Source organism: Alexandromys fortis, unplaced genomic scaffold (assembly GCF_014885135.2).
Source record: "Alexandromys fortis isolate MF-2015 unplaced genomic scaffold, M_Fortis_MF-2015_v1.1 scaffold_104, whole genome shotgun sequence".
NCBI classification, from domain to species: Eukaryota; Metazoa; Chordata; class Mammalia; order Rodentia; family Cricetidae; genus Alexandromys; species Alexandromys fortis.
Window position 1 is genome coordinate 5,777,444 of NW_026068000.1, and position 19,768 is coordinate 5,797,211.

Consider the following 19,768-nt stretch of genomic DNA (forward strand, 5'->3'; position numbering starts at 1 on the left):
AGAGGGGGAGAGAGAGAGAGAGAGAGAGAGAGAGAGAGAGAGAGAGAGAGAAACAGAGAGAGAGAAACAGAGAGAGAGAAACAGAGAGAGAGAAACAGAGAGGAGGAAGGGGAGAAGTGGGGAGAAGGGAGAGACAGAAGCTGTCTCTTCAGAGGGGAGACTGAAAAGAAAGGGCTCAGGTTGGAAGCTGAAGATCAGCTGTGGAAGGAAGTGGGTGTGGCTTGTCTCTTAAAGGGACAGAGCAGAGCATTGGGTTCTGGGATCCATTCGTAAAGCATTTGCTTGGCATGTCCAAAGCTCTGGGTTCAACCCCCCAGAACAGGGGATAACTTCTGTTTTCTTCAGAAGATTACAGAAATTTGAGTATTGTGTCGTTCTTTCCTATAGCAAGTGTCAATAGGAACTCCAATGGGAGGTTGTTTACTAAGTTACCTGATGGATCACAAGCTATTAGCGTAGCCATTTAAGGTCTTCTTTCATCTGCCAACTAAACAGCATTTTGGCTTGGGTCAATTTGCACGCACACACACAGTGACCATGGTCCAGGAACACAGGTTCAGGTGCCCCAAATACCCTATGCCCATGTGGTAGCAGTTTCATGAACAAAACAAAGCAAGGAATAATAAAGGCACCCTTTAAAGATAGACAAATCACAGCAAAGCCAGGAAGCCTCTGTGTAGCTGTCTCAGATGTTAGCTCTTGATACTTTAGCCTTTGGGTTGGTGGAAGATAGAGGTGGGTGGTGCGTGGTAGGGGGACTGAAATAACTTAACCCTGGACCTGCATAAACACTGCACAAACACTGAAGTGCTCACCTTGCAGGTCTGACATGGGCGCATTGCTTTCTGGGAATTCTGGTCATACCTCCCTCTTTCTCTCTTCATGAGGAAAAGCAGCAGCAGCTTCCATGCTATTGGCCTGCAGTGCCACAGGGAAGCAGAGAGTACAGGAAGAGGCAAGGCTTTGTGGAATCCAGACAAGTTAGGGAATGTAAGAAGGTTTAGGGAAGGGAAAGTGGTGGTATTGTGCAAACAAAAAGCTTCTATTTGGGTCTCAATCATGTTAAAATAGTTTTCACCAAGAAAAAAACTCATAAAATAAAATACAGCACAGTGTAACATAGACTGACCATCACGGTGCAATTATAAGTGATTTTTAAAAAATTTAAACTTCACAGAAGTTTACATTTCCACCGTAAGCATGGGTTCACTGCTAGACGCGCCTTGGCCGGTAGGTGGTGCGATTTAGTGCGCTCTCAAACCTGGTCTGAATTAATCAAGCAGTCATATCCCAACAGGGTCAGGCCACCGCTCTGAAGAGCCCCGTTGGCTAGAAGATGCGACAGCAAGGATTCCTTTTGGGTGATTGGGACTGGGAGAGTTGATCAGAGTACTTATCGGGGCCTAAAGAAGCAGAGGTTGAAGACTGTTATATAAAGAAACCCTATCTTGAAAAACCAAGAATAAATAAATATAAAAGAAACAGAGTTTGAAATGTTTCAGTGATCTGAGGAATGGCTTCTTAATTAGGAAAATTCCCTCGAAGTAGTACGTGCTAAACCTTCGCCCGACCTCTCCAACCCAGGAAGAAAAAAGGAGCAGTAAATTGAAACATCAAAGTCAGAGGTTGTTTGATTAAGTCCAGAGCACCATCCTAGGATGGATTTTAAAAGTGCAGCTTCCCAGGTGTGAGAGATCCCAGCCCGAGAGGCGCGCAGGGATGGCGCAGCACAAAAGAGCTGGGTTAGTTCCCGGGGAGGGCGCGAGCCAGCGTGGCTTTGGCGATGGGTACCAAGACCTGTGCTCTAAGAGTTCCCAGGCAGCAGGGCTGTGCAGATCCACCGAGGACCGAAGCAGAGGGGGCTGGCAGCGTGGCTCAACCAAGGCTCCGCGCCGCTCTGTGCTCTAAGCCCCGCCCCTGAACGCTTAACCCCGCCTCCTGGAGGGTTCGGAGTGGCGGCAGTCGACACCGCCTCCGTCCTTCCTGACTTGCGCGCGCAGCCAGCTGCCTGCGTCTGCCCGCTCCTTGGTCAGGCGCCTGCCCTGAAACCGCCCAGCCAGTGCCCGGGAGCTCGGGTACACAGCGAGCCCCACAGAGGTCCGTAGCCCCGCGCGGTGACAGCATGAGCACGCGCCTCCCGGCCCTCGGCCTCCTGCTGCTGCTGCTGTGCCCTGCGCAGGTGAGCGGCTTCCAGAGCCCCGGGCGGGCGGGAGGGCGGGCTGGGCCGTGCGGCGACTCCGGAGACCCCGGGCGCAGGCGTGGGGAAGTTGGTTTGCGGGTGCAGCCGCGGAGGTCGCCTTCTCCTGTGTCTGTCTACCCCCATGCTGCCCTGTGGTCTGGGAGAGGTGACAGCGGGGGCCGCTATTTGGCCAGCTTTGAGCTCATTCCAACTGTGGTCACCTGATTTAGGAAGTGGGATTGGAGGGACAATGGGTGCAGAAAAGAGGGACTTTGCTTGTTTTTATCCATTTTAGACTAAAACAAATTCTACATGCACATCAACTCTTAAGTTTACGTAGCTCTTATTGCATTATCGCTCCTTATCTCCAGACGGTGGAGGCAGAGAACGGAACTCAGGCACCAAATTGAGTACTTGAAGTGAATCAGCCTGATGTAAAGAGTGTGGTTTGCCTCTTATCACGTATGTTATAAAGTTTCGAGAAACTGAGGCCCACAAACGCAGTAGGCCCTCATCTGGCTTTTCCTTGCTGTGGCCAGTTTGGGCATGGGTGTGTCACTACTGTTTGTGTGTCTAGTTTTCTCATTGGAAACAGTGGGTGTGTGTTTGGTGATGTCCACGGAGGGGTACTAATTAAACCACGTCAGGATGACTAAGTCGATGGAAATTCTGTGCCCTGTGCCCACTAACTCCCCTCTACTCGACTTATCATGGTGGTGATTCAGTTACCCAGTCTAGGAAACTTATCCTTTGGACTTTACATCTCTGTGCAGTGCTCAGGGATGTAGGGATGCTGATCCAGGAGGGCCCAGGAGCCAGGAAGTGTACACACGCAGATACCAGGCTGAACCCAATGTCAAGGAAAGCGGAGGGGAGTGGGGGCTGTTTGGGACAGACCAACCCTTGCCATCTCTGGTTTAGGTGATTCAGCCTTGATTTTTTGAAATCATAAAAACCTCATCATTATTGAGATGAAGTCAGTGTGTGGAGAAGCCGTTCTCCTGCCTAGTGTGGTGCCTTTGAGAAAACATCAGCAGTTTCTTTTCCCCAGAGTTTTAGGTCAGGACCTAATCAGCAGACTCCACGCTATAAAGTGGTTTAAACTTACCTCCAGGTTGATAAGCAGTGAGCTCCTCTTCTAGAGCATTTGAGTAGACTAAAGTTGATTCTCTTGCAAAATGCTGGAAATCTTTCCAAAGTCCTCTGAACTAGGAACACTCCCATTGTTTTAAAAAAGCAGCTTTCTGCTATCTGAAGGCTCCCAGGCAGCTGAAGAGATGGGGGTGGGGTATCTGGTTTTGGAACTTGTACTGGTGGTTGGGTGCAGCTCATCAGGTTTCAGTCTGAACGCCAATCAAGTTGCTTGGGGATTAGACACAGCTGTTCTTTGGAAAATCTAAAATGCATTTGGAGAGATTTTTGGTTTTTCTCTTTAAATTTACAGATGATGAAATAACATCTCCAAGTTGAATGTTCTGCTTTTGCGTTTGTTTTGGCATTTTTCGTGTCAGTTTCTAAGGGCCCAGCTTTTGAACTCTGTTGCCCGGGTGTGCCTGGAATTCACCATGAGCCTGCTTCAGCCCCCTACGTGCTAAAGTTGCAGGTGCCTGCCTAGACAGCTTGTTTATAATGCTGTGTTTGCTGATAGTCATGCTGTACACGCCTTTAATCTGCGCCCTAGGGAGGAAGAGTCAGGCAGATCTCTAAATAGAGGCCAACCTCTTCTACCTAACAGGTTCTGAACCAGTCAGGTAAATATCAAGACCCTGCCTCATACAAACAGCAGCCCACCTGTTCATCCAGGAATGAATGCAGTTGAAGAAATAAACAAGCTTCTTCTGCCTGACCTTTTTCCCCCTTGAAGAACTTGGAATATGTTGAGGTTTGAGCACTCCTTAAATATTTAAGTGGCGCTTTCAGAGGTGATCTGGAGTGGGTTAATCTTTTGACCTGGAAGAAGGGATTGTGAAATTGGAGTGGGTATGTGTGATCTTCTCCAGCTTCAGGCAGATTGATAACAAATTGTCAACTGGGAAAGGAAGGTTTTGTTTCTTTGTTTGCAAGTGGGTAAAGGGCTTGCTGAATAGAACCTTGTATTTTTCCGAATTTATTATATTAGCCAGAACAAAGAGTCCCTCTGTTGAGGGAGGCACAGGCACCCTCTTCTGGCTAAGTCTCCTCATGTCCCTGTTAAAGACTCACTGTTTGAAGCATAGCACGTCACCTCCTGGCAAGTCTGATCTAGGCTGTCTCAGGTGCCCCCTTCACTGTCACCTGGAGCTCCGCAGAGGGCGTCTGGTCCCCAGACAGACCACACAAAGTTTGTGCCAGCCTCCCCAGGCCCTTGTGCTGTTCCCCAGCCAGGATGCCTTCCCATGGAAGCTCCTGATTTTTGCTTACACTGCTACAGTGGCTTTTTCTGTTAACAAAGTCTTTGAGGGGGTGGCGGTGGGAGGGGGTCCTTAACTCCGTCTCTCCCCACAGGCACTCCAGTTCCCTCCCCTATAAAGTCATAGTAACTGTGTCTACTTTCCAGGGTGTTTGTAAAAGTTACTTGTTTTGTTACTGAAATGCCAAAGGCAGGCCTCTTGAGGACAAGAACTATATTAGTTGTGATCAAAGCTGGAGAGAGGGCTCAGCAGTTGGGAGTGCTGGCTGCCCTTCCAGAGGATCCGGGTTCAATTCCCAGGACCCACATGGCAGCTCACACCTGTCTGTAACTCCATTTCCAGGGCTTCTGACACTTTCACACAGGCATCATACATTGTGCAAAACACCAATGAACATAAAATAACAATAAATTATATATATGCATGCATCCATATATACTGTATTTGCATTTGATTTCTGGTGATGACATTGATTGTAATGAAGGGGTAAATTATGGTATACTATCTTCACAAAGTTCTTAAAATAGCCAGGATCTTTTTCTTTTTGAGTTGTGCTTGCTGTGTGAGCAAGGCTGGCCGCTGGCTGGAAATGCTCTTGCCTCGGTTTCCTAGGAGCTGTTAGTTCTGCCAGGTCATGTGCAGCCGTCTTCCTAGCAGGCAGTGGGGATGATTCTTGACTCGGGACTTCTATAGTTATGTGCAGTTGTGAGCCACAGTGTGATCTTGGGAATTGACTTGGGACGTTTATAGTTATGCACAGTTGTGAGCTGCGGTGTGTGCCTGGGGATTGACTCAGGACCTCTGGAAGAGCAGCTCTTAGCCACTGAGTCCTCTCCATTTTTCTTGTTTTATCAACAGGAACGTTAAGTTCATGTTTGTCTCCAGGTCACATGACTAGTCCATGCTAGCCCAGAAGCTTGCGCTGATTTCTGCAGTCTACTCAGGCTCAGGTGTTGCTCCCTCATTCCTGGTATTTAGCAAGCTGAAGTGAGTGGGTGCCCCGTAGTTACCTGTTTGACCAGTAAAGCTTCTCATTCAGTACCTGCTCCTGTCTCCGGTGTGACTTGGTCGTTGCCGGGGAGTGGCTAGTCGGCTGACCATGGCCCTCTACAGATACACCAGCGCTCACTTGCTATGGCTTTGAGGCCCTTCCAACCCTGTGTGAGCTGAAGTTCGTACATGTCTAACAGTAACTAGTAGTGTGGCCTTGGGTGAGTTACTTACACTGCAAACTCAATGGAGAGCTCTAGAAATATTTGACTTAAACCCCACGCACAGGCAAGTCTTGGTGTGCACAAAATTACCCTTTCCCTGTATGCGCACACGTGCCAGGCAGGCTTTGAAACAGAACCAGAGGTTTCTACCCTAGAAGTCAGATCAAAACAAGCCTCCACCTCCAAGTCCTGCCTTGTTTGTTTAATATGTCTTCTGAATTCCAAAGGCAGTATACTTTCTGGGCAGAGTTCCCTCCACCCCATCCTATTTTATTGTTACTGTGTCCAAACTCGCTACAGAGGCAGTGGGCAGTGGGGCTAACCAGCAGCCACCCGGCCTGTTCCCCTCTTGGAGCTGGTTCCTCTATTGCCTTTACCTATCCACAATGGTAGCAGTGTGGTAATTCCAACTCTGTAGCATCGTGGTTGGGTGCTGGCAGGGAGCTGCGGACTGTCAGTCACACCGAGGAAGGAGTTCTCACTTGACAGCCACCTAGAGATGGGAATGATAGTCATTGTTTCTACAGATGACCAGGCTGTGAAAAAGAATATTTGTGGACCTTCGCTGCAGCAGGTGGGGCTACCTGTCTGCCGCAGCGTTTTCTCTGGAGGAGTCAGTGCCCAGACAGGGCTAGAGTTTGAACTGTGCAGACACTCGGGTTGGGAGTGTGGGAAGATTCAGAAGATGGGCTGGAGAACATTGGTCTTGTTTTTCAGAATTATATCACTTATGAGCTCTGTGGCCTTGGAATATCATTTCTGAGCCTTAGTTCCCTTGCCTGTAAAATCTTTGTATTCTGTATGATGGAGTGTTTGAGAAGTGAGGCGAGTGAGAAACTACACGGCTTCGTGCCTGGCGTGCCACCGGCCTCCTGGGCTTGTGAGTTTGGCCCTCAGCAGGATTCACGGAGGCCTCCAGGAGTACACAGCTCTCTTGGTGGTGGTCAGGGTTTCTTTCTGTGTAGTGTGGGTAGCGGCCCTCCCTATGTGCTCATGGACAGTAGACTGTAGTTGCTGATAGATAGCAGATGGGTTAGTTTTTCTTAAATCTTCCTGCACTAGCCCTGTTGACGGCAAGTTTCTGCCTCGGTAATATTTCTAGTAATTAAACCACATCTTCCCTGTCTTATGAAAGTAGAGACTCACTCTAGCCTTGTCACCACTACATCTGGGCTGACGCCAGATGACCACGAGTTCTCATCTCTTAACGGAAGAAACCCGGTGAGATTCTCTCAACTCACTAAGTCTTGCCGGTTTCTGAGTCGTTGAAGGTTGGGATGCAGCCTGCAGGGTGTTTCAAAGGAAGACTTATACCTGGGCCCAGCTGTTGAGAATCTCATAGTCTTACAAGGCATCAAAACAAATGCAAGAAAATACTCTTGCAGATCTCCTAAATTTTGCTTGATCTTAGAGCAACAACCAGCAAACTGTGGCCTAGCCAGAGCGTTTGTAAATAAAGTTTTATTGGGATGTGTCCTTTCGTTTACTTTGTGCTATGGCTGCATTTGAATGTCTACAGGCAGAGTTGAGTATTTGCCACAGCAACCTGAAGTCTCAGAAGCCTACAGAGTAAATGTTTGGCCCTCAGAGGCGGACTTTGTCCGTGCCTGGCCCTACTGCATACAAGGGAGCTCTCAAGATGTGACCAAAACATGTCACCAGAACATGAGACATCTGCCGCCTCACTTGGAGGACGGGTTCTGCTTCAGTGCCAGGCCCTGCTTAGCTATTAAGACAGCTCACCTACTTTGAGAACACAGGTACTGGACCAGGGTAAAAGGGGTCAGAGTTCAGCCTAATGAGGAAGTGAGTCTTGGGGGAGGCATCTAAGCAAAGGTCATCCAACAGGGCAGACAGGATGGGTAACACAAAAGCCTGGGGAAGAGACAATGAGGCTTGTATTTTCTGTGGTGTGGAGTTTGACCCTAAGGATCTAGATAAAAATAATTGAGGGGAGTTCAAAAAGAGAAAAAAAAAAAAAACAAACAAACAAAAAAAAAAAACCTCTATGGAAGGGAGACGTGGGTGTGATGAGTTAGCCCTGGTTCAATGTGAGAAACGGTAGGGTGATCCAAGGAAGGCCTTCAGTTGTAATTCAGTGTATCTGCAAAACCTGGATGTTTGTGATAGGTGTTTATTGATTTGCAATTAAAGGAAAATATGCAGTCTTTAAAGAATATTTTAGGGATGGACAAAACGTACTCGTTAAGTAGTGTCGCCCTTTCAGTTAGGAGTACCAGTGTGAGCACATGCCACATCTGACCGCTGGCTTGAACGCGCCCACACAGTTCCTGTGCTGGAACACACACACACACACACACACACACACACACACACACACACACACTGCAAGCGTTGAATAGCTCAATACACCTTGGTCAAATGAATGAGTAGATGCAGCCCCTCCACCCTGGCCTTCTAGCCTCCAGCTCTGTGAGACAAATACATTTCTTCTTATCACTTAGTCTCAGGTATTCTGTGGTGGCAGCAGCATACAGACTGTGAAACACCCCAGTCCGTGAGTCAGCGGATGCACTGTCAGACACTTGGGTGTGGTGTGGTGTGGTGTGGTATGGTGTGACACTCAGCTCGCCATCCTCAATCCCGTTTGACCTCAGGATGCTGGCAGAACTGAAGCTCTGCCTCTCTGGCTTTCATTTCATCTGGTGAAGAACAGCTGAGACCAGGTTTTGCTTTGTGTTATTTTGGTGGTAAAATTCACATACGACTTTTGCTTTTAGCCATGTTCAGTGACCTCAGTGTGTCACACATGTGCAGCCTTTGCTACTGCCCATCCCTAGAGCAGGGCTCATGTTTTGGTTAGACTCACTTTTTGGTGATGGTAGACCTCAGACATGGTGAGTTTCATTTTAATACTGCGCATAATACTTCTTTCCATAAGAAGATGTTTCTGAGCAGGGAGGTAGTGGCACGTGCCTTTAATCCCAGCACTCAGGAGGCAGAAGCAGGCAGATCTCTGTGAGTTCGAGGCCAGCCTGGTCTACAGAGCGAGTTCTAGGACAGTCAAGGATACACAGAGAAATCCTTTCTCAGGGGAAGGGGGGAAAAAAAAGAGGATGTTTCTGAATTTAAAACCAGGGTGTGTTTTGTTCAGTTTGGTTCTGTGACCCAGTCTTGCTGTATAGCCTGGGTTAGCCTCCAGTAGCAATCCTGCTACCTCAGCCTCCCAAATGCCGAGTTTAGGGACAAATGTCACAGCCCTCATCTCAGAAGCAGGCTTCTGTGTCAGAGAACAGGCAGCATTGTGTTTGGAAGTCAGGTTCTTTGTCTAAAAGGGAAGCGTGTGGCCGCATGAGTTCCGCTTGCCCAGAGCGTGGTGGCATTAGCGTGTGCTGCTGTACCGTCTGAGACGTTGTGACACATCAGCCCTCTTTGTCACACAAGCCCTGGCTGCCTTCTGTACTGTGGTGAGGTTGAGATTGCAAATCCCGCCACCAAGCACCAGTTAGATTCTCCATGGGTTGCAGAGATGAGCGCGGTCCAGCCTTGTCTCTTTAAACCTGTGGTCCCTTGGTGCAGTGGAAGGAGAGCCCAGCCTCCTGAAGCACCTAGGCCACAGGTAGGTGTCCAGCTGCCGTGTCTTGGTCCAGACCTTAGATGAGGCACTTTACCTGCTCATCTGTATTCCAGTACAATGAGTCACAGATCTGTCTGGGTGGGGCTGTGACAACAGACACTTAGCAAGTGCCGTAGCGTAAGCGTGGGAAATGTGCTGTGTCCTCATGGGACAGTATGCCTAGGCGCGTTGATAAGTACCACGCGGGAGTTGGAGAATGGCCTTAGCGGGTAGTGAGGAGGACAGGGAGCAGAGTGGAGGCAGACAAGTCTCCTCAGGATAGGACAGAAGGAAGGGAAGAGCCGAGACAAGGTATCTGGAGCCCTTTTCCCAGGCAGCAGGAGAGGGTGGGTTCTAAGCACATGAAGACTACAGACTGGGAGGTGGTTGAGCAAGGGAGTCCCATCAGAGCAGATGATGTTAGCAGTGGAGGCAGTTTCAAAGGTTAAACTGTTGCAAGAGGCCTGGGTATAGACGCCTGGAAAGAGATTGGTTTCCCAGAGGCTGGCAAGCAGCTAGGTGGGTGTGGAGAGCTTGGAGCTGTCCCTGAAATTAGAGCGTTGTTCATAGGCAGGTGCGGATACCAAGAGGCAAAGCTGTTGACAACAAAGAGGCCAGGGGAAGAGTCATGCAGGAAACAGGCTCGCTTGCTGTAATTGTGAAGAGGGTCTTGCCCTTCGGTGCTGCCCTGCGAGATGGTAGGCTCTGCCCTGACAAAGGAGGGAGTGGGCGGCTGACTCTAGAGAAGAACCCTAATTGAGGAGTTAATTACCTTTGATGAGGAGTCTGTGCCTGGCTCCAAAAGGCCTCAGTTTCAATCCCGGCTAAGCCACTACTTGTGTGATCTTGCACAAATTATGTCTGTAGTCTCTGGGGCTTCCCTGTGGAATACGTGAGACACTGCGCACTGGTGCCGCCCATCACAGCTGGGAAGACCCTGAGCTGATGGACACCTTGGGCCTCTCTGCCCGGGGCTGCTGCCGTGGGCAAGATGATTCTGTGAGATGCCAGCCTGAGCATGGCCAGGAAACTCCAAATAGTTTTGTTCTATTGAGGTGGTTAAGTGACTCCTTCAGGGGTAGTGGGCTCAACCTGCCTATTGACTTGAAGTGTTGACTTCTTGGGATCCAGAGTGCCCGACTCCCCTCCTGCCTTCCCCTTTCCTTTCCAGGGGCAGGGATACTTGGCTTTGAAGTCAGGGGCCAAGCATGAAAAGCGTGGTCTTTGTGAAACCACACTGGGCCATTTTGATTGTCCTGTTCACCATGGATTTGGGGTGGATGCTTGTTGATCTGGGATTAGTTAACTGTGGCCCTTTGGCAGCCAGTCCCCTAGCTTTCTCAGAAATGCCATCCGATTACATTGTCTGAGTGTTCAGCTCAGAACCTGCTTTGTGTTAGTCCTGCTGAATTCCCTGATCAGTTTCGCCCAAATAAACTCTAACTGGCCTCTGGAATTTTCTCTGGAATTCTGTTAGACGGGCTTGACATCTGGTAGAGAGTTGTGAGGAATGAGAGACGGCTCCTGTGTCCCCACCTCCATAACCAGCTTTTTGTCCTTTTAGACTTGAGTTACATTGGTAACCACCTGTCTGTGGAAGGCCAGAGCTTCAGTTCTTGGCTTGAGTTGCTGAGTTTGGTTTGAAGTCTTGACACTTGCTCTACAGAGAGGGAGAACAAGGAAAGAGATATCTTGATAGAAAAAACCATCATGGGGTTAATAAGGAACCTGGCACTGGGGAAATTCCCAGAAATACACAGGGATGACCCCAGCTAAGAATCTAAGCAATAGTGGAGAGGGGTCTGAACTGGCCTTTTCCTGTAATTAGGTTGAGGACTACCTTAATTGACATCACAGAACCCTCATGCACAGGCTGAAGGAAGCAGATGCAGAGATCCACACTAAGCACTGGCCCAAGCTCCTGCAGTTCAGTCGAAGAGAGGAGGGAGGAGCCATGATATGAGCAAAGGGGTCAGTACGCCCACAGAAACAGCTGGACTTAGAGCTGGGGAACCTGCATAGGACCGAACTTGATCCCCTGAAGGCAGGTGACAGTGGTGGGGGTTGGGCAGTATGTGGGGCCACTGGTAGTGGGACCAGGATCTAACCATGATGCATGAGCTGATGTTGTGGAGCCCATTCTCTGTGGGTTTGCTCAGCATGGGGGAGGGGGCTTGGTCCTGCCTCAATGAGGTGACTTCCCGGGGGAGACCATGCCTGAGGAGCAGATAGGGGGAGGGTGGGGAGAGCTGGAGGAGTGGAGGAAGGTAGAACTGGGATTGGTTTGCTAGTAGATAGATAGATAGATAGATAGATAGATAGATAGATAGATAGACAGACAGACAGACAGACAGACAGAAATCTTGACACTTCCCCATTTGGATAATTTCTCTCCCTGTGGCCTACACATAGGACTTTGCGAATTCAGAGAGGCAGATTGTGCCATAGACACAGCAGCCTGGGGAAGAAGCTCCAGAGCTACTGTCCCTTGTCTAAAAGTGACAGGGTGTGGTGCCCCCCCCACTCCCACTCCCACATCTCCCATGTGGGGATTGGGGTGTCTGTTTTTGCCTTTTTGAACCCAGGCCTTCCCCATGTTGAGCAAACACTCACTGCTAAGCTCCTCCCTTTCTGTGAAGGCAGGGGCTCCAGGTGACCCAAGATGTCTTCAACCTCTGCTTCTCTTACTTCCTGTTTCAGCCCTTCTCTGTGGTAGCTGAGGTTCCAGCACACTGCAGTTTTAATTTTACTGTCTAAACAACTTATATTGTCTCTGGATCCCTTGACAATTGTACCTTGGTCTGGTTGATGGGTCTGTTTTGCCTCTATTTCTCCTGCCCTCGTAGTTTCTGTTCCGGGATCTGCATCTTGCCTGGGAACCATGGGACACATGGGCGTCGATTGGTCCTGTCGTCCAGTGTGTTCAAGGCTTTCCACCAGGGATCTCAGGATCCAGCTTGCTCCTGGCTGTCATGTTTTCCCTGTGGACGGTTACAAGTCCCTGGCATGCTGGGTCAGCTGTGATGCAGTCTGGGCTTCATCTGGGCAGCACACATGGACAGGGTGGTGACTCACTGGAGCCCTTCCTTGTCTCAATTTCAGATAGCGTGTGACTGTCACATGGAGAATGTGAGTGGCTCTTGACACATCTTTTCATGAGAAAGTTTATCGAGTTAATGTTGCCTAGGTGATAGCCCTTAAAGTTAGCACATGCAGTCCTTGCGTTCGTCTTCCTTAGCCCTCAGAGACAGTGTGCGTCCTGCACCACTTGAGGTCGGACCAGTGGTGCTGGTGGTTTGTTCTCCAGGGACTTGTGCCAACATCAGCTAACCTAGGTATATGTGGAAATAGTCTTTTGGTGGTTTATCTAACTTTTTGTGTGTGCAAATGCCCCCAAAACAGTGCCTTGTGATCACTACCTTGCCGAGTGCCCTGTCCCCATGTCGCCTGTTGCTTTTGCTTGTACCGTGAAGCTCCTGGAAGTAGAGCCCTCATCCAGATACGCCGGAAGTCTGTATCTTGTAAATACTTTCCATGCCTGCATCGCTGACTTGACAAAGACGTTTGGGGTGTTGAGCCTGGTGCTTTCCAGCAGTAGGGGTCAGACAGTGTGGAGCTGGGTTTCAGGCGGGTCCTCTGAAGAGCGGGAAGTACTCACGACCGCTGATCCGTCTCACCCTGTGGCCTGCCTATTTTGTCTTGTTGGTTTGTGAGACAGCATTGGCTGGGTCTTTCCTGTGCAGCCCAGACTGGCCTTGAACTCCTGCTCTCTGTCTCAGCCTCAGAGTGCTGGGATTGCCGGTGTAGCCCCCACACGCCTGACTTGTTCCTGCTTTCTCAGTATTGCTTGGCATGTTTAATCAGAACCTTTGTTGTTGTTTCTTCATTTTTAGGTATCATTGACTGGTTTGCTGGCTGAGCACCGTTTCTTGCTAAATAAAATCTGTTTTTTTTCCATGTTGACTTTCTCTAGGTGTTTTCACAATCCTGTGTTTGGTATGGAGAATGTGGGAAAGCATTGGGAGATAAGAGGTACAACTGCAAATATTCTGGTCCACCAAAACCCTTACCGAAGGACGGGTATGACCTGGTGCAGGTAAGGGTGCTGCTGTGGGGCCAGGCGACCAACATGAACTGAGTTCTCCATAGGATAAGTAATCACTCTTAACTGCTGTCACCCCAGGCCTCAGGCTTAAATCTTATCCTAGGCTCCAGCCTGTACCCCAGAACACAGAGCCCATAGAACGGCTTCCGGCTTAATCTTCCAGTGCTGAATTTGTAAGTCTCCTGGAGTTTCCCAATAGTGAGTTACTGTTTAGAGCTGACCTTAGGACCTCAGATGCTGCTTTTTAGCTACTTCTGCAAAGTGTGTTAGAAGTTAGCTTGTTTGGTTGGTTGGTTGGTTTTGTTCCTAGATTTCAAGACTTACTTGGACTCCGGCACTAAGAGGCTGGGAATTCTCTTCCCCCATTTTAGCTGTTTTCTGTTCCTCTGCAGGCCTGTAAATTCCTACTGCCTCCCAGGACTCTGCTTTTCGTTAATGTGATTCTTAGGCCTGTGATAAAAAATACTGGGGAAAAAATCAAGCTGAAAAGACTGGCTTTGAAGTCATAAATAATCCAGCGTGGCACTAGATCTTCTACCCACCTTTCTTCTTTCTTCAGACTTAGTCTAAGATTTGACTGTGGGGTGGAGAGGGTGTAGCAGTGTGGCTGGACTGGAATGGGTTAACTTGTAAAGCAAAGCAGTAAAGGAAGGAAAAATGAATACAGCTGTCTCCAACTGCTTGTGAATCCCCACATTCTGGCCTTTTAAGAGGGTTTTGCCAGAACTGTGTGACCAGCATGCGTGACGGCTCATTGCCCGCATCGCCCGCACTGACTGAGGCTCTCTCCTCACAGGAGCTCTGTCCAGGATTCTTCTTCGACAATGTCAGTCTCTGCTGTGACATTCAACAGCTTCGGACACTGAAGAGCAACCTGCAGCTGCCCCTTCAGTTTCTGTCCAGGTAGGCTGACCATTGGCAAACAGCCGATGGGCTTCGAGACACAGTACCACTCTGGCCTGCTTTTACAGACCAGACATTTGCTCTGTTGTACTCGGAGAAGGCGCTCATGGCCTGTCGGAAGGAAAGAAAGTCACATGGTACACTCAGTTCTCCTAGTTGTATTTAGAGTTTCACTCGGTTTCCTTTGAGCTGTTCTGGCCCCAAGAGGACTGCACAGGGACCTGTGGCCTTTAAGAGTGGAGCTTTTTGTTGTTGTTGTTATCTTTTTTTTATTATTATTGATTTTTATTGAGCTCTACATTTTTCTCTGCTCCCTTCCCTGTCTCTCCCCTCCTCTTCAACCCTCCAGCAAAGTCCCCACACTACCAATTTACTCAGTAGATCTTGTCTTTTTCTACTTCCCATGTAGATTATATCTATTTAAGTCTCTCTTAGGGTCTGTATTGTTGTCTAAGTTCTCTGGGATTGTGATTTGTGGGCTGGTTTTCTTTGCTTTATGTTTAAAAACCACCTATGAGTGAGTACATGTGATAATTGTCTTTCTGGGTCTGGGTTACCTCACTCAAAATGATGTTTTCTAGCTCTATCCATTTGCCTGAAAAATTCAAGATGTCATTATTTTTTTCTGCTGTGTAGTACTCCATTGTGTAAATGTACCACATTTTCCTTATCCATTCTTCAGTTGAGGGACATTTAGGTTGTTTCCAGGTTCTGGCTATGACAAACAATGCTCCTATGAACATAGTTGAGCACATGTCCTTGTGGCACGATTAAGCATCCTTTGAATATATACCTAAAAGTGGTATTACTGGGTCTTGAGGAAGGTTGTTTCCTAATTTTCTGAGACATCGCCACACTGACATCCAAAGGGCTTGTACCACCTTGCATTTCCACCAGCAGTACAGAAGTGTTCCTTTTTCCCCACGACCTCTCCAACATAAGTTGTCATCAGTGTTTTTGATCTTGGCCACTTTTACATGTGTAAGATGGAACCTCAGAATTGTTTTGATTTGCATTTCTCTGATAACTAAGGATGTTGAGCATTTCTTAAGTCTCATTCGGGCATTTTAGATTCCTCTATTTTTAGGTCTATACTCCATTTTGTTTTTATTGGATTATTTGTTCTTTTGATGACCAATTTCTTGAGTTCTTTGTATATTTTGGCAATCAGACTTCTATCTGATGTGGGGTTAGTGAAGATCTTTTCCCATTCTGTAGGCTGTCGTTTTGTCTTGTTGACCGTGTCCTTTGCTTTACAGAAGCTTTTCAGTTTCAGGAGATTTCATTTATTAATTGTTTCTCTCAGTGTCTGTGCTACTGGGGTTATATTTAGGAAGTGGTTCCCTGTGCCAGTGCGTTCAAGTATACTTCCCACTTTCTCTTTTGTAAGGTTTAGTGTAGCTGGCTTTATGTTGAGGTCTTTGATCCATTTGTACTTGAGTTTTGTGCATGGTGATAGAAATGGAATTGAAGAAGACACCAGAAAGTGGAAAGATCTCTCATGTTCTTGGGTAGGTAGAATTAACATAGTAAAAATGGCGATCTTGCCAAAAGCAATCTACAATTCAATGCAATGCCCATCAAAATCCCAGCAAAATTCACAGACCTTGAAAGAACAGTACTCAACTTCATATGGAAAAGCAAAAAACCCAGGATAGCCAAAACAATCCTGTACGATAAAAGAACTTCTGGAGGCATCACAGGCCCTGACTTCAAACTCTTCTACAGAGCTACAGTACTGAAAACAGCCTGGTATTGGCATAAGAACAGACAGGAGGACCAATGGAACTGAATCGAAGACCCGGATATTAATCCACATACCTATGAATGCCTGATTTTTGACAAAGAAGCAAAAAATATCAAACGGAGAAAAGAAAGCATATTTACCAAGTGGTGCTGGCATAACTGGACATCAACATGTAGAGGAGTGGAGCTTTTACATGGTGTCCTCCTCAGGACCCCGGCCCTCACCTCTGTGCTTCCCCAGGTTGTTTCTCACTTGTTGCTGCACTGCTTTGCCCGTCCTCTTTCTGAGCTTTGAAGGCGGTTATTTAACGTGTGTCCACGGTGCACAGGAGCAGAAGACAGCTTGCGGCGGTCGGGTAACTCCTTCCATCCTGTGGGTCCTGAGGAGTAAACGCAGGTTCTCAAGCTTGGCAGCTCGGCTGAAACGGCTGTGCTTGCATAAGCTCCTCAGTAAATCTGGGCTATGTCAATGGTAAGCTTGTGCTAGTGTTGTTGGAGTCCAGAAGGATTGTAGAATAGGTTTCCTTAAGCCTGTCTAGCTGTTTTCAACAGATGGTGTTGTCTTTAAATTATCTAGACTTCAGCAGCCTAGTGAAGGAGGTTAGGATGAAGATGAGGACCCTACCCTGCTTCAGCTCAGGAGAAGTGGGCAGTGCAGAGTGGAAAACCGTTGCTAAATTGTTCTCCCGGAATCACAGAATGTGCAATAGGTCAAAAATGAGGCGTCTCCTCAGGCCACTCTAGGCTCTGGACATTGATGGCGCCAGATCAGAGGCCTTGCCACTTATCAAAGCCCATTTATTTTAGTATGCACTTTACTGATGGACCACAGATGAGAGCATCTGCTGGAGTCAGGTCGCCCATGTGATCAGAGGGTCAAGCTCGCATTACAGTAACAAGAGAAACAACCATGGAGTTGTGTGCAGCTGTTGAAACCAACAATCATGGAGATTAAATGGAGGAGACTTATATTGGATATGAGTACGCATCCCAGAAGCCATTCCTGCCAGAGTGCTGCACTGGTGCCCTGTGTCTAGGGTGCTGCACTGGTGCCCTGTGACTAGACTGCTGCACTGGTGCCCTGTGACTCTCACTGCTTCTGTAAATATTTGTTTTCAAGTCTAATTAGGGGCTGGAGAAGTTAAGAGCATATAGCACTCATTCAGACAACCCTACTCACAGTCACGGTCTGAAAAAGAGTCATGCATATCAGACGAGGTGCCCTGTTTCTAGAATTCCACGGAACAGTGAGGTGACTCATTAGGAACTTGAACTTTGAACCTGCAGGACCAGAGTCAGCTGTGGTCTCATAGAAACCCAAGCATCACTGCAGGTGCACAGTAGGCACCGCCATGATGCTTCTCTGAGTTTTTCCTTTCCTATACCAGCCTCTGACCCTGGCTCTTTTTAATCTTCAGAACTTGGTTGCAGTGGGGAAGGGTCCTCCTATGAAGAAAACCTTTCAGTAAAGTGAAGAAAGATAAATCCTATAATGGTCCTACACACACACACACACACACACACACAAATACCCCACGTACAGTCCACATACACACACCCATCTGATACCCCTCATTCTCTTCATCAGAAATGTGACATCTTTGGTATAAAGATAGGTATCTCTAAATTACAAAGCACAGAATTCAGAAAAGCCTCTTTTTCCTCCCTTTTTTGAAATTACTTCTGAATAAGCTAATGTAATAAGAGGGCAATTTTAAAAGCCATTTCTTTGTTACTATAAGGTTCCAAGCATTTGTGAGTTTAGGGATTGGAGAGATGGCTCGGTGGTTAAGAACACTGGCTGCTCTTCCAAAGGACTCGGGTTCAATTCCCATCACCCATATAGCAGCTTACAACTGTCTGTGACTCCAGTTCCAGAGGTTCTGACATCCTCACACAGACAGACATGCAGACAAAACACCAATGCATATAAAGAATTTGTGGGTCTGGGAAGAGGGTTAAAATTTTCCTGAGTCTATTTTTTTTCATGACACTTATTTGTCTCTTTAAAATAAATTTTAAATATTTTATAAATATTTTACCTTCCATTTTTGCTATTCTATCTGAAGCCATAAAACATAATCTGCTTTTTTGTTAGATGTCCGTCGTGTTTTTATAACCTAATGACCCTGTTTTGTGAGCTAACGTGTAGCCCTCACCAGAGCCAGTTTCTGAACGTGACAGCCACTGATGATTACATCGATCCTAAGACCCAGGAGAATAAAACAAATGTAAAGGAATTGGAGTACTATGTTGGACAGAGCTTTGCGAATGGTAAGTAAAGTAACTAAAATTCCTTTTCAAACGCTGGTGTCAGGCGCCGGGCTGGGCTATGCGCTTGTTGTCATCCAGGGAGCTGTGGAAAGTTAGTTTTTAGTACATTGTCATTGTTTTGCTATATGCTGAGACTTGAGCTATAATCATTAAAACAATATCTTTAAATTATTTGTTTTAAAATTCTCTAATTCAGGGGTTGGAGGAGGATAACTCAGCAGTAAGAGCATATACTGCTCTTTCAGAGGACTGTAGTTCAGTTCCCAGCACCCATATCAGATGGCTTTGTTTGAAAATGTCATGATGATACGTAACTCTATTTCCGAATTTAATAAATATTGTTTAAATATACTAGGACCAAGAAGCTCAGCCAAGTTCAAAAAGCAACCCAGCCAGGTTTGGTCGTGCCATACCACCTGTACTCTTAACACTTAGAGGGCTGAGGCAGGACCATGAAACAGAGGTCAACGTGGACTACATACACTAAGTCTCAAAACACCAAAAAACAAACAGAATTTTTAAATTGCTTAATAGGGAAAAGGTCCCGTTCACAAAAGTATTAAAAACGGTAGGATGAACTCTTCCAAAAGATGTGAAGTAATAGCCCAACTAGAGAGGATTCTGACCAGAGACAGAACTGTATGTGTAGAATTGATACATAATAACTGTGTCATTATAAATCATTACGAGAAGAGACGGGTTGTTGGTAAATGGGGCTGTAAAACTGACATATTCATCTATATTTTAATATGTATGAAAAGTTGTGTAAATTAAAAGTACTTAAAAGCTTGTACAAATAAACATAGGATTTTTTATGACTTTAAGAAAATATTTCTAGACAAAAGAATAAATGCAAAAATCACAAGTGTGTAGTGTCCAGAGCCATCCCTAAAATCCAGAGGGAAACAGTTCATTCTTCATGCCTTATCAGATTGGCACAAATCAAGTTTGTCAGTTCCAGCTCTTTGTGAGGACATGAAGCAAGAGGGATGCCAATAGCCTGGCCCTCACTGCTGCTGCAAATGCTTGAAACCATTAGAAAAACAATTTCACAATACCCAGTGAAGCTGAAGATAAACACACCTTTACCTCAGGGAGTCTGCATGCCAAAGCCCTCCCTACAGAAACCGTGAGCACGTGTGAGCAGGGAGACCCCACAGAAACCGTGAACACGTGTGAGCAGGGAGACCCCACAGAAACCGTGAACACGTGTGAGCAGGGAGACCCCACAGAAACCGTGAACACGTGTGAGCAGGGAGACCCCTACATAAACCATGAGACTCTGACCTACCATTAAGTTTCCAGCATCTTTCTACATGGGCAACTATATGGCGTCTCTCTGACCCTGCCTTTTTTCTCCTTGCATTCAGATTAATTCTC

At 47.2% G+C, this 19,768-nt stretch overlaps 1 protein-coding gene across 3 annotated transcripts in view; it reads left to right on the forward strand.

Annotated features, from left to right (window-relative positions):
- Nucleotides 1–1,994: 1,994 nt before the first annotated feature.
- Npc1 (NPC intracellular cholesterol transporter 1) overlaps nt 1,995–19,768 on the forward strand; it is a 44,850-nt gene continuing 27,076 nt past the window's right edge. Inside the window, exons 1-4 of one of the 3 annotated variants that reach the window (XM_050160737.1) lie at nt 1,995–2,179; nt 13,334–13,456; nt 14,262–14,368; nt 18,213–18,388. In XM_050160737.1, coding sequence (XP_050016694.1) covers nt 2,123–2,179; nt 13,334–13,456; nt 14,262–14,368; nt 18,213–18,388 — 463 coding nt within the window. In that variant the 5' untranslated portion in view covers nt 1,995–2,122. Of the gene's footprint in view, nt 2,180–9,923; nt 10,059–13,333; nt 13,457–14,261; nt 14,369–15,490; nt 16,587–18,212; nt 18,389–19,768 lie in introns of those variants that run through there. The other 2 variants (XM_050160738.1, XM_050160739.1) reach the window with 2 other exon arrangements.